This window comes from Papilio polytes, unplaced genomic scaffold, assembly GCF_000836215.1.
Source record: "Papilio polytes unplaced genomic scaffold, Ppol_1.0 DF821122.1, whole genome shotgun sequence".
Lineage (NCBI taxonomy): Eukaryota > Metazoa > Arthropoda > Insecta > Lepidoptera > Papilionidae > Papilio > Papilio polytes.
Window position 1 is genome coordinate 76,148 of NW_013528082.1, and position 13,800 is coordinate 89,947.

Genomic DNA, 13,800 nt, shown 5'->3' on the forward strand with positions numbered 1-13,800 from the left:
TAAACACGGAAAGATAAGTACAATAGAGTAATATGTAATTGTAACAATCACACTCGTTACTCTGACTAAATCACTGCATTTACTATTAACCTAGTATGGTTATATTTCACACGAGGGTAGGACAAAGCACTAGACAGAGCAGTATTGCTCTACTTCAAACATAATGTCAAAGAGTAAAGCCCCAAAAAAGTAAAATACAACATTAGAAATGCATGTAACTTACAATAACTTTTGATAATTGTACATTGATAATTTGACATTTGTATTTGTTGGTGTAGTTTTTGTCCGATAGGGGCGCTGTAATATCATATTTGTGTGATAAAAATGTGCAAATGTTCGTGCGATACTCTATATGAACTCCTTGTGTGTATTCAAACAGCAGTATTACAATATCAGCGTTAATTTTCTACCCTCGTGTTAATACAGTCCGGTGTAAGTGATTCCGACCGGTTCACCGTCATGTCGGCATACGCAATCCCGACACGCTGTATAAACCCGCACCAATTTCATAGCCAAGAAATCGTTAGCTCAGAAGGTTGTGAATATACAACTTAACTAATAAGCTAATTTTAACGTTAACTTGCGTTTCGACTAACTTGTGCGAAAACAATTGATGTTAAGTTATTGGTATGGTTTTGCGTCAGGTTGCACTGTCAGCAGGATGAATATGTATACACTAGTTATCGCCTGCGACCCCATACGCCTTTGTTTAAAGAACAAGGGTAAGCAGTCTATGTCTTCTTATCCGCTACATCTGTACCAAATTTAATTGAAATCTGTTGAGTAGTTTAGTAGGTAAACTCCAATAAACATCCATATAACAACTTTATAATCTTTCGCATTTACAATATTAACGAGATATAATTATGAGATATCGCAAAAGATAAAGTCAAATTTGGAGAACTGACCGCCAACCTTCGCTAGTCGGAGAGGCACTTTAAGAAGAAGTGAGATATACAAAGCTTTAGAAACTCTGTAGTTCTTCGGTATCTGCACGTTTTCGTCAACAAAAAACTTTTGTCATCAAACATTTGTCAAATTCTCAATTGCAAACGTCAAAATTACCGTTACCATAATAACCTTGCTTCCTTAATGTTGGCAACTTGTAGTTTATGGTCCCTTTCCCACATGAAGGTTTTTTCGAATTTATTTTTCCCTTAGTTAAATAGTGTGAAAATTTATAGTAATGTGTGTTTACGCTATATTATACTAGTATTATCATCCACTTGCCTTTATCCCTTATTGAGGGTCGGCACAGTATGTGCTGCTCTTCCATACATCTCTATCAGCCGTCATATATGCATCCACTCCTTTCTTAAGCATATCCTCTTTCACACAATCCATACTTTCTTCGGTCTTCCTCTACCTTTGTAGCCACCCACATTCATTCTTAACACTTTCTGGTTTATGTCCCCAACGTCTCGTCGCATAACATGTCCATACCACGCTAACCTTTTGCTTCTCAATTTATTAATAGGATAGAATATAGATATAGATTGTAGAGAAATATTATATAATTGGGAATATCTAAGTGGTAATGACCTATAGAATTATTCTAGGTCACAGATTTTTGTTTGGAATATAATATACATAATAAACAAGTTTAGTATCAAAGTCCGAGTATAACCGGGTGACACAGTTAGCGGGATGGCTAACGGATGATGAAACTTGTTACATCACCACTCTCTCGGTCCGCTCTAACTTAATTACAGCAATAAATTTAATAACATCATATGTAAGCGGTTTACGAAATGCATTCCTACATGTGAATTATTCGATATATTTCCGGGGTTTTTGTTGTCTATCTAAATAATTATTTTTTAACAATTAAAACATGAATCTTACTCTTACTAATATTATAAATGCGAAAGTTTAGATGGATGGATATTTGTTAGCGTTTGTAGCCTAAACGGCTGAACGGATCTCCGTGAAATTTAGCACAGGTTTAGAGCATAGTCTGGAAGAACACATAGGCTACTTTTTATCCCGGGAATAGTTAAGGTTTCCGTGGGATTCATTAATTTAGTTTTTTAATGTTTACTCGATCATTCTGAAACGGTTCAACATATCTTATTGAAATTTGGCACAGATATAAAACAAAGTCTGGAGTACACATGGGATAAGCTTCATCCCCGAGAAATGTCCGGTTCCCGAGGGATACGTAGCTTTTCATAACTTATATAGTTCGTATGTTTTCTAATACCACGCGGAGGAAGTTGCGGGCAACAGCTCGTTGTATATAATGAAATATATTTATTTAGCTGTATACGTTAAAGAATACGAAATAGTTGTGTTTTTTTAGTTACGAAAAGTGTTTTTAATAGGGTTCTTCAAGGCATTTTTCATATTTAGATTAGCTGTTATTATTATGATAAAATAATTATAATAAAAAAAAAGAAAATAGTAAAGTTGGAATACATAACTAGCTTACACCCGCGACTACGTCTGCGTGGCAATCATAAGAACAAAAATAAGTAGCCAATGTGTTCGTCCAGACTATCCTCTGCATCCATACCAAATTTCATCATGATCCGGTCAGTAGTTTAGGCTACAAACTCTAACAAACATCCATCCATCTAAACTTTCGCATTTGTAATATTAGTAAGATAAGATATAATCAGGTCATAGGTATAAGCAGGTTAAGACCTGTCTCCTTATTTCGAAATACCCGACCTAAGTTCTGTAACAAACTACTATAATTACAAACTTAATTAAATGTACTCAAGTTATGGTTAAGTTACATATTTTTCAATATACAACTTACTACTTTAGACTCGTTACTTGACCATTTTATTTAGACTTAATATGCGCTTGTTTTGATTTATTAGGATTGCTTAAGCGTCTCTGCATATGGTTAGTTATTTTGCTAATCTTACTAGTATTATAAATGTGAAAATTTGTTTGTTTGGATGTTTGTTAGAGTTTGTTGCCTAAACTGCTGGACAGATCACGATAAAATCTGGTATAGGTGCAGAGGATAGTCTGGAAGAACACAGGTTACTTTGATCTTAGAGATATTTACGGTTCCAGCGGGATACATTAATTTTGCAATTCAAATTAATTTTGCGGTTCAACATATCTTATTGAAGATTGCCACATATATAAAAGAAAGCCTGGAGTAACAATTGGGAAAATTTTTCAGGTTCCCGAGAGATAATAGTTTTTTGTTTTTTATTATTGCGCAGACCAAGTCGCCTGCAACAGCTAGTCCAATAAATAAACACCGTTACTTAGAGAGATTGGCAAAGATTATATTTCAAGGCAAGGTTGTGACACACCTTCATTTCTAATTACATTTACCAACTAGTTGTGCCTCTCGGTTTTACCCGACACACCGTCATGAACACATAAGGTCAATTCTAGTCAATCTCAAAGATCATTATGCTTTTATGTAAATAAATATGTACCTAATTCCTAGCATAAATTTCAGGTGAAAAATAGTCCTCTGGAGGTTTTTTTATTGAGTACATTCCCTCTAGGGTTATAACGGAACTCCGCTTACGCATCCGCAAGTGCGGAACTTCCGCAAGAAATGATTACTCCGTAACAGGTTAATTTAAGATACAACGGAGGTTACTTACGTCTTTAACACGAGTGGGGCGATAACGTATCGTTTATGTACCAATCTATATTCTGTCAATCGGAATTATAATTTTATTATTGACCTCCGCTTCCGCTTCCGTTAACTTCCGCTTCTGATGATGTTAAGCCCTTCGCCTACGTATCCGCTTCCGCTTCCGTTAAAATAGCCTCCGTTACAACCCTTATTCCCTCATTATTGGTACCTTAATTAGACTTCGCTCACAATTAGACGTCAAACTTGTAAAATCACTCTATCTATAGATTTCATATCTATGGTTTAGCCTTGCTAATATAATGACATAAAAACCGTAAACAATTTTATCTCAGTTTTTTCAAAAGGAACGAAGGAAATGACAAGGTTTTTGTTCCCATGTAAGCCCACTGTTATCAGCGGATGCATTGAGACAGTCACGTCTGTGATCGTTTTTGTAAAGCTATACCGTGCGTAATGAATTTCGTTAGGTAATGCCAACGTAACAATAACTAAAGAAGTGGAGTTGAAATATTCTGAGAGAAACTGTTTTTAGTATTGTTTTGGCATTACAGGTCTGAAGTATTTTTGTTTCTTTATAAAAATGTTTATTTGTAAACCATATTCTGAGAAATAATCGAATAACACCTCACACTGTTTAGTGCAGAATCCAAACTCTTTGGCTGACAAGTTCGTAAACAGCCAAAGAGCTGGATAACTGGCCATCAAAACTTTTACCTATTTGTATTAAAAAGTTATATTGAAAAACAAGAGAATGTTTAGGATGTTAGTTATGAATGTGGAGGGGTACATCGGTAGAAGTAGACCTAGAAAGAGAGGGATGGATTGCGTGAAAGGTGACATGATCAAGAAGGGAATGATGACTGAGATGACGGATGATAGGCTTTGGAGGACGAAAACCCGGTGCGCCGAACCTACGGGAGTAGGATAAGGCAGGGGAGATGATGATGATTGAAAAACAAGAGAAGCGCAGGATTTGTAAACAATAAAACATGTGATTGTGATAAAATTAAAGCAATTATAATTTAAATCTATAACTATACTAATATAAAGAGGAAAGATTTGTATTTTTGTATGTATTGAAATAACTCAAAAACTACCGGCCTGATTTCAAAAATTCTTTCACCAATTAAGAGCTACGTTATCAGTGAGTAACATAGACCACATTCTTTATTTATTTTTTTTAATTTATCGATGGCGAAGTCGCGAGCAACAGCCAGTATGTATATAATTTCAGAAAGAAGTTATTTTTTTCATTATGAAAGTGTATTTTGGGCTGTCTGGATCAAGTTTAACACACTTCAAAGTCATTAGAGTCGTTTACCCTAAAAGGACTGAACATAAGTAAATTACAGTTACCCAGGTTCAGCAAAACATTCAGTTACAAAGGAAATGAAACCGTCTGAGAGTAAAGTTCATGTTTTTAATTGTTTTTATATTACAAGATATTGATTCGATATCAAAAACGGACTTCCAGTTGATAGGGCTGTCACTGACCTTAGATAACTTTATAACAAATATTGTGCAACACGATCGAAGTCAAGTGCACACCCTATTTGGGACAGGGTCAAGGTCCTTTAATATTTCGTTTTATCTCACTTTATAATGATTATTACAATATGTTAATTTAAAACTTTTTACTAGTGTTTTTGCGAACAACTTCAATATTGTATATTTTTTTAAGCCACTATTCTAAGCTCATATATTTTTGTATATAACATATAAACTTTAAAATGACTAAACGATTTGAAATAAAATTTGCCGCTGTAAAGGTAAAATCTGAAACAGGCTATTATTGCTAAATTACATTTGAACAAGCTTCCACCTGCGACTCCGTTAGCATTGAATTAAAAAAGCAAGAAGCCTATGTGTTCTTTCAGACAGACTTTCAGAGAATTTCATCGAAATTCGTTCAGCCGTTTAGGCTACAAACTCTAACAAACATCCATCCATCCATCCATCTAAATTTTCGCATTTACAGTATTAGTAAGAAGTAAGGGGTAAGATAATGTATTTTAATTTAGTATGCGAAAGAAGTCGTAGGCAAAAGCTAGGCAAATTACATTTTAGTTATAGAAATCTTTCATGTAAAATACACTTTTAATTAGTTTAAAATTAATATTTTTTAACACTGAAGTCGACTTTTACACGCGTTTATATTTATTATTTCTTATCAGAGTTGTAAATCATTGCGCGTTCAGTTGTAATAAATTTCGGCAAAGCACATTATCGTGACATCCATCTGTTACATTTACAGGTGTGCTGAATTTACGGCCCGCTTTTAATATCCGAAATTATAATAAACCAAAAATATGGACGTCGTTGACCACCTCGTTGTTCCAGCCGCTTGTTAGCCCCCTTCTCTTATAAAAAAAACTTTCTAGAACTCGTTTGATGGAATGAAACTGTATTTGGGACAATATCAAAATGTATTATTCGTATTGAAATTGGGGATGAATAAATATGTTTCCAATACTTTTGGAGACAAGTTGGAAACCTCTAATTTTTGGTTGTTTATGCTATTAACATAATTTCGATTCACGAGAGTGCTTGTTTCCTTTCTTGTTAATGCTAAAATTAACTAAAAGCTTGTCCATATCGTTCAAAATATTTACAAGATTGTGAAATGTAAAAAAGTTGAGCACCTCTGGCTTTAAACGTAGTGTCAACGTAATAATTCCAAACCCATTGTAAACTCTTAAAAAAATAAAATGATGGATAAAGTTGGCTTATTCATAATTAATGTGGGAGTATTATAATGTTTTGTCTGATGAGTATGCGTGATGGACGCTCAATTTTAATCCATTTTCCTTTCCACCCTTAGTAAGAAAAAGATTGGGTGGAATTAACAGTGGGGTAGAGGCATAGGAAGGGGAAATTTCCTCTACCTCTATCTCTATCTCATCCTCCGTCTATTAAATATTTGCAACTGCTAATACTCATGATTATGGGCTGCTGTCTCTTTGCTATATTGTCGTCAGTTGGTTGACAGTTCGTTTATTATTATAAAAAAATAAAAACGTATAAAAATATGATATTCTAATATCATTGAAATATGATATCAACCGAATAGCATCTATGTTAAACTGTGTCAATGTCGTCGAATCGTTTTAGTTCGACGTTATCTGAGACCCGGTGGTCATAAGTGTACCTCAATTACGAAGCTCACTAGCGCCCCTAGTCAATGTCAAGCCACAAGATCCTTGACGTATAGCTGTCTTGTATTAACATTGTACTCGATTTTTACATATTATTTAGCAGATTTTGAACTCCTATCGGAGCAGACATGTTTGTTAAACTATAGTTAAAATTACAACGTATTTAGGGGTCGAATTATTCCATGTCAATTATTTGTAAGATTAAAAAGTGTATTTACTTTAGATGACCTTGACACAAGAGATAAATATTTGAAAGTTTGTTTCTTGCAAAAACGTTCTTTGAATCTCCATGTAAAAATGACGTAAACAATTGAATCTTATATGTGTAAAGAAAATTATGAATTAAAAGCAAGTCCGCAAATCGCCCATAAGGAATTAAAAACAAAACTTAGCAAGTATGCTATGTTCTTCCAGGCTATGTTCTACATCTGTGCCAAATTACATCGAGATAAGCCGCTTTGGAGGTATGTAGTTAGTAACAACCATTTTAAGGAAAATTTGCAAACAGATTAACGTGTCAAATGACAATTATTAAATTTACAGAACGAAGATATAATAAAGAAAGTGTTGAATAAAAAAATAAAGGACACAACACAATACAATCAAAAAGTTATTTCGGTGACTTCAAAGCATTTAACAATGTCGATAAAGAAATATTTCAAGATCCCATACAACCATTTTCGGACAGTGGTCCATCAAATTCGGACAGGTATTTATTACGCTGTCATCCGCGCAATCATAAAGAAACACCTGATTATAGGGATGTGCCATATCGATAAAGCATGTACAAGGTAGTGATGTGCCTTATTGCTGTAATATCGATGATTTAACAGGTATTTTGTCAATGTCAATGATCGCGTGCCAGGAGCGTATTTAACTCAGGGGCAATGACAGTATTAAGCAATGGACATTAAATCATCAATCTTCAAGACTTTTGTACTAAAAGGGATGACAGAATTAAAAAATATTGTATGAAATTGAAATTAAATTGTTATGCGACGAGACGATGGGGAAATAAACCAGTAAGTGTTAAGAATGAATGTGGATGGCTACAAAGGAAGAAGACCGAAGATAGTATGGATGGATTGTGTGAAAGGGGATTTTTTTTATAGCATAAGGTGGCAAACGAGCAAGCGGCGCGCCGCCAAAATGGCGAAGCGACTGCTGCCCATAGACATCCGCAATTGCAGATGCGTTGCCTACCCTTATACGACGGAGGAGGAGACGCACATAAAGAGCATATTTCCCCTTTCTATGCATCTCCTCCACCGTCAAATCCACTTCCCCTTCCAAACCTCTCCTTATAAGAAAAGGGTGGTAAAGAGAAAGGGACTTAAATTAGGCCTCCGGCACCACACTCCTCAGACGAAACACGGAATTGCTTCCATTTCACGCCTGTCTTCTGTGTGGTCGTGGTATTACACAGGGCGTGACGGCCCATTCGTGCTAAGATGTTAAAGCGGGCACTACCACCTGCTATGTGGATATGCTTAAGAAGGGAGTGGATTCAGATATGACGGCTGATAGAGATGTATGGAAGAGCAGCACATACTGTGCCGACCCTCCGTAAGAGATAAGGGCAAGTTCATCATGAACTTCATGATGAAATTCAGGACCGCGAAAGGTGCGTTAAGACCACGTTAGAGGTATACCAGGACCACAGGAGCTTTCAAAGACCGTTATGTCAATCTTTTGTTTGTTTGAATTGCGTACACGTGTTTTTTGTACCACATTCCTTTGGTTTTATTACGTATTTACATTAATTATATTTGTATTGTTCTAACAAATGTAATAGTTAACAACAATGTAATGAATAAAATCAATAAAAACCTTCAATTACATTTATACATGAATTTTATAGTTCTTTTTATAGTTGTAAAATAGCTTTTAAAGCCAGTTACAATGACAAACAAGTTTTCATGTAGTTTCTAATTAAACTTAGCAATTAAGTAAGCTTTTGTAGTAATGACGATAAAAAAAAAATATCCTCTGTTACATTGAAGCGGTATGGAAACAAATCGGTTCGGTCCATTTTTTTGTATTTAAACGAAGAATACTAACTTGTGTGCTTTCATTTGTTTTTATTGTCTCATTAAAATGTAAACAAAAGATAAGAGGATTTCTTTTTTATTGTCTTCAATAGAATTTACTTGGGAAATTGGATTATAGAAGTATTCAGTTGTCATGTCATTATTCAAGTAATTCAGTTTGTATTAATGATAATTCTTTTATGACCGTCTTCCCAAAAGAAGGAGGTACTCAATTCGTCTGTATGTTTTTTTTTAATGTATGTTACGGCATAACTCCGCCGCTAGTGGACTGATTTTGATAATTCTTCTTTTATCCGAAAGGTAATGCTTGCAGGTGGGTCCCATTTTTTTGTTTGATTTTTGGAGTCAAAGACTACGACGTAGTTAAATAGTTTAGCTCAAAATCGCGCGACGAAATATCGGGTCATTTTTTTCCTTCAGAATGCTTAAAGCGCTTCTACAGCTTTGAATAAAACTATCGCACAACTGTTCATTCTCGCTTTTCCTATGAGCTTATACGGAGGTGCGCACACTACTCGATTTTTAGTTGCACAAAACAATTGAATTGTCTGCTAAACAATCGACAAGCGCATTACAACTGTGCGATTGTCGGTTGTTTCACACTGCCATTTATTTTAAATTTAATCTAACGCGTGCTAAAGTATAAACTTGTAATCAAAAACTTTTTTTTTATAACAAAAGGTGGCAAACGAGCAAGCGGCCACGTGAATCCGCCAAAATGGCGAAGCGACCGCTGCCCATAGACATCCGCAATTGCAGATGCGTTGCCTACCCTTATCCGACAGAGGAGAAGATGCACATAAAGAGGATATTTCCCCTTCCTATGTATCTCCTCCGTCAAATCCACTTCCCCTTCCCATCCTCTCCTTATAAGAAAAGGGCGGTAAAGAGAAAGGGACTTAAATTAGGCTTCCCGCACCATACTCATGGGTTACTCATCAGACGAAACCCGGAATTGCTTCCATTTCACGCCTGTCTTCTTTGTGGTCTTCTTGACAAAATTGCTATAACTTGTGCAGAATGTTTAGTTTAAAAATGTTCTAGTTTTGAAAACTTTAATCTACGATTGTTTAAGATTCTCTTTTAAGTGCTTTAATATGTTTTGACAACATTGATCCGAAATATTTTAAAATTGTATACATAGATAGAATTAGTTCTTTCCTGCGAATTCGTCTGCGTGGTACTTTAGTAGGTAATATTTAAGACAGTCAAGTTATGAAGTTACGAGGCAATAAAAATCCACACAAAGTTTCGCATTTATAATGTTACTAGATATCGGTATGACTTCGTTCGGCCTTATGCCTATACGAAAATGTGTTTTCATCACATTAGAAACATCTAAAATTATAAGTATTTCTCTACTATATCATACAGAAGTTTCCGCTCGAGACTCCGTCCGCGTGGAATAAAAAAAACCATTGTAAAATAACCTATGTTACTCACAGATAAATTACCTTTCTCACGATGAAAAAAATTTAAAATCGGCCCAGTAGTTTTTGAGCCTATTTATTACAATCCAACAAAGTTTTCCTCTTTATAATCTGTTGCGTAGTTTTAAAGATTCAAGTATACATAGGGATAGATAGACAGCGGGAAGCGATTTCTTTTATACGATGTAGTGAATATGCGTACCGAGGTCGAAGAAAGCTCTTTTTCTCGGTATTTTTACAAATATCATGTACAGAGTAGACAACAGGTCGACACACTGACCCAGTAGGTTCAGCAAACGACTTCGTTGTTTGCTGCGTGGTTTGCAATTTTTGTGCGTTGCCTAATGATCGCGCGATATGCCATTTTCGTAATTATTATAACGCGGTATAAGTTATAAGAGAGAGCGGTTAAACAAATTTATAATTATCGACACAAAGAGTAAGGATTATATTTCTGTTACGAATAGATTAAAAACTGCAAATTTATTATAGTTATGGAGACAAATGTAAGACTCCACCACAGTAATGCTAACTTCCATGGAGATCCGTTCAGCTGTTTTGACTATAATCTTAAACAAACATCCATGTATCTAAATTCTCGCATTTTTACTATTAGCAAGAAGTAAGTTTATAGATAATATTGCACCTGGGGGATCCAGGCGGAGGCACTTGTAATCTCTTTAATATTATTTTAAAGGATTACTAAAAGAAATATAACCTAATATGATTTAAACAATAAAAAGAAGCTCTATTGACTTAATTTGTAATTTGTCGCTTATGACTTGGGCCAGAGTGGTGATCACGCAAGTTGTACAGTCAGCTGGTTATGACGTGCCGTGCCGTGTCGTGCCGTGTCGTGTTGTGTAAACGAACATTTCACCTTGCAAGAATTATTTGACGACGATGCATTAACCTGATTTATAAAATCTCGTTGCTATATTGTGTTGCTAATTGAATATTCAAATTATTCAATACGCTTTTTATATTTTATATAATTTTATTATACAATGTTTTGATTTTATGTCATATAACCCTGAAATTTTATTCTCGTAACAGTCTGTATCACAATTTTATTGTTTTTGAATCGCCCGTGACTTCGTCTGTGTAATATTATAAAAATTTAGTAAGTAATCTATGTTCTTCCAGACTATGGGTGGGCACACTATTATATATTTATTTATGCAAATAAACAGTTAAATGGGCTGCGAAACAATCGACAATCTCTTAAAGCGTATATATTATTAAAAAAAATAGTAATAATTAACAGCGCCCCCCCATTTTTTGTAGGCCCCTTACCCCTTCTAGGCTATCAGCACCCACTCGGAGGCATTATCGACCACTTAATAAAAGACTGGTTTAGAGTATTGAGAAATAGTGTCCAAGGAAATATTTGAATTGGAGAAACTTGTGTCGAACGAAATACGATATCTGATAAATCTTGCGGCCTCAAGACGGAACTGAAGTGGTGGGGGTGAAGGGGGATTCAAAGACTTAGAGTTTAGTAAAACGATCTCTTTATTTTGTAAAATTTATATGTAAATGAGTTTCTTTGTCTGTTGCTCCCTTATGTTTTAGTTTAGGTCAATAGCAATAAATAACTGGTAACACAAATTGGATGCCAATTCATCCGTGAATTGTTGCCACACCGCACAATAGCAATGTAATACGCACTATTACGGTTGTGTGTTCAACAATTTTGTGTATCTACTTTTAAAGCATTGAAACCAAACTTTAATTTATAAAATTAGGCCTAATTTCTGCTGTTTTCCTATAGATGGAACAACAATATGTTAACTGCTAGATTTGGCCCGTGACTTCGTCTGTGCTGAATTTAAAAAAACATTAACTAGTAAGTAATCAATATGAAATACTATCTTTCCGCGTGGTATTAAAAAAAGAAAAGTAATTATCTTGTGTTTCAGACTTTCCTCTACATCTATGCTAAATTTCATCCAGATCCGTTCAGCCGTTTAGACTACAAACTCTAACAAACATCCATCCATCTAAACTTTCGCATTTATAAGATGTACGATTAATTTTTTATACTTGTAATGATTGTCGCTAGCTTTTTTTCAATATTTTATACCTGTTCTAAGATTTGCTATTTCACTTAGTGTAGTTTCGTTTATTTTGTACTTATAAATGTTGTTAAGTAAAGTAAGTAAACATGTTAACCTTGTTTGTAAAATCAATACATTTAACATTGTCAAAGCTTAGTTTTGTTTAAGTAAAGGTTATTTGAAATGCTTGATATACTTTTTATTCAAATAAGTATTAGAGTATAACCACATATATAGAAAACAAATTATGTTAAAACCTCTAAATCGATGGCTCCTACGTAAACTATCGTAAGACACAATTCATGATTTACGCTTAGTTTTATGTCTTTGTTAATTAACTCAATTACATTTTATTTTGTATGAAGAAAGTAACTGTAGAAAAAAGAACTGCAGATTTTGATTCTCTATTTTATTCATAACATCATGTTATAAAAAAAATGTTTTGCAATTTTTGCAAAAACTGCGCTTTAAACTTTCAACGTTTTACGTAGGAGCCATCGTAATGTCATTGTTCACCTACCATGGTTTATTTTGCCTTGTTGCGATATCATCATGTTCAGCGGCAGAGTGCGTTTGTCCCCGGAGATGCGTGGCGCGAGGCCAAACAGCCGGTTCCTCGCCGACTGGCCCACCGCTAAGTACTGCTTGTACCCCATACTGCCTTCTCTTCTTTAAACCTTTAGAACACTTTGAAGTCGCATTCGTGTTTTGTATCTGTAACAAGAAGTTTTAAGTTATCTTTTAATAATCAATTCAGTCAATATACTTCCTACGTAAACAACCGTAACCCAGAATTAAATAAAAAATAGGTCAGTACTTTGAATGTTTTAGAAAAGTATCCCTTATGGAGCGTCGGGACAGTATGTGCTCTTCCATACATCTCTATCAGCCATATCTGAATCCACTCCTTTCTTAAGCATATCCTCTTTCACACAATCCATGCATACTTTCTTCGGTCTTCCTCTTCTTTTGTAGCCATACATTTCATTCTTAATGTGTGATGAATTAAAAAAAATAACGTTCTTTTTAATATAACCTATAAATCTCTAATAACGGTGTTGACTGTTAATATTAGAAGCGTTAACCGTAATCTCGATAACTTTTTAGTTTTTGTAACGCGGCTTGAAGTGGACATCGATGTTATAGTACTTACTGAATGTTGGCTCGATGAGCATGCTATGGTGCCTAGTATTGATAACTATACGGCATTTAGCACTAAAAAAGTAATAAACCAAAATGATGGCGTCTTAGCGTACGTTAAAACTGATATTAATGCAACATCCTTTGAACCGTTGGCATCTGAGGGTAACTTCTTAGTCCTGAACTTGGCTAACGAAACCACCATCGTATGTTCATATCGCCCACCCAGCTTCCAGAACCCGTCCAATTATATTGATTCTTTATTTAATATACTGAATGAAACTAAAACTGAAGTTGTTATACTTACTGGTGATATCAACATAGACGTGATGCCGTCCAGCCTAAGGGGAGCCAATTCTGAGTATATAAATATGCTGGCGACACTTG

General features: G+C 34.9%; 1 protein-coding gene across 1 annotated transcript in view; it reads right to left on the reverse strand.

The window, feature by feature from the left end:
• Nucleotides 1-13,800, reverse strand: part of LOC106109589 (scavenger receptor class B member 1) — a 75,560-nt gene that overhangs the window by 26,593 nt on the left and 35,167 nt on the right. Inside the window, exon 2 of the mRNA XM_013291146.1 lies at nt 12,794-12,987. Within this exon, the coding sequence (XP_013146600.1) occupies nt 12,794-12,929 (136 nt within the window). The 5' untranslated portion in view covers nt 12,930-12,987. The remainder of the gene's footprint in view (nt 1-12,793; nt 12,988-13,800) is intronic.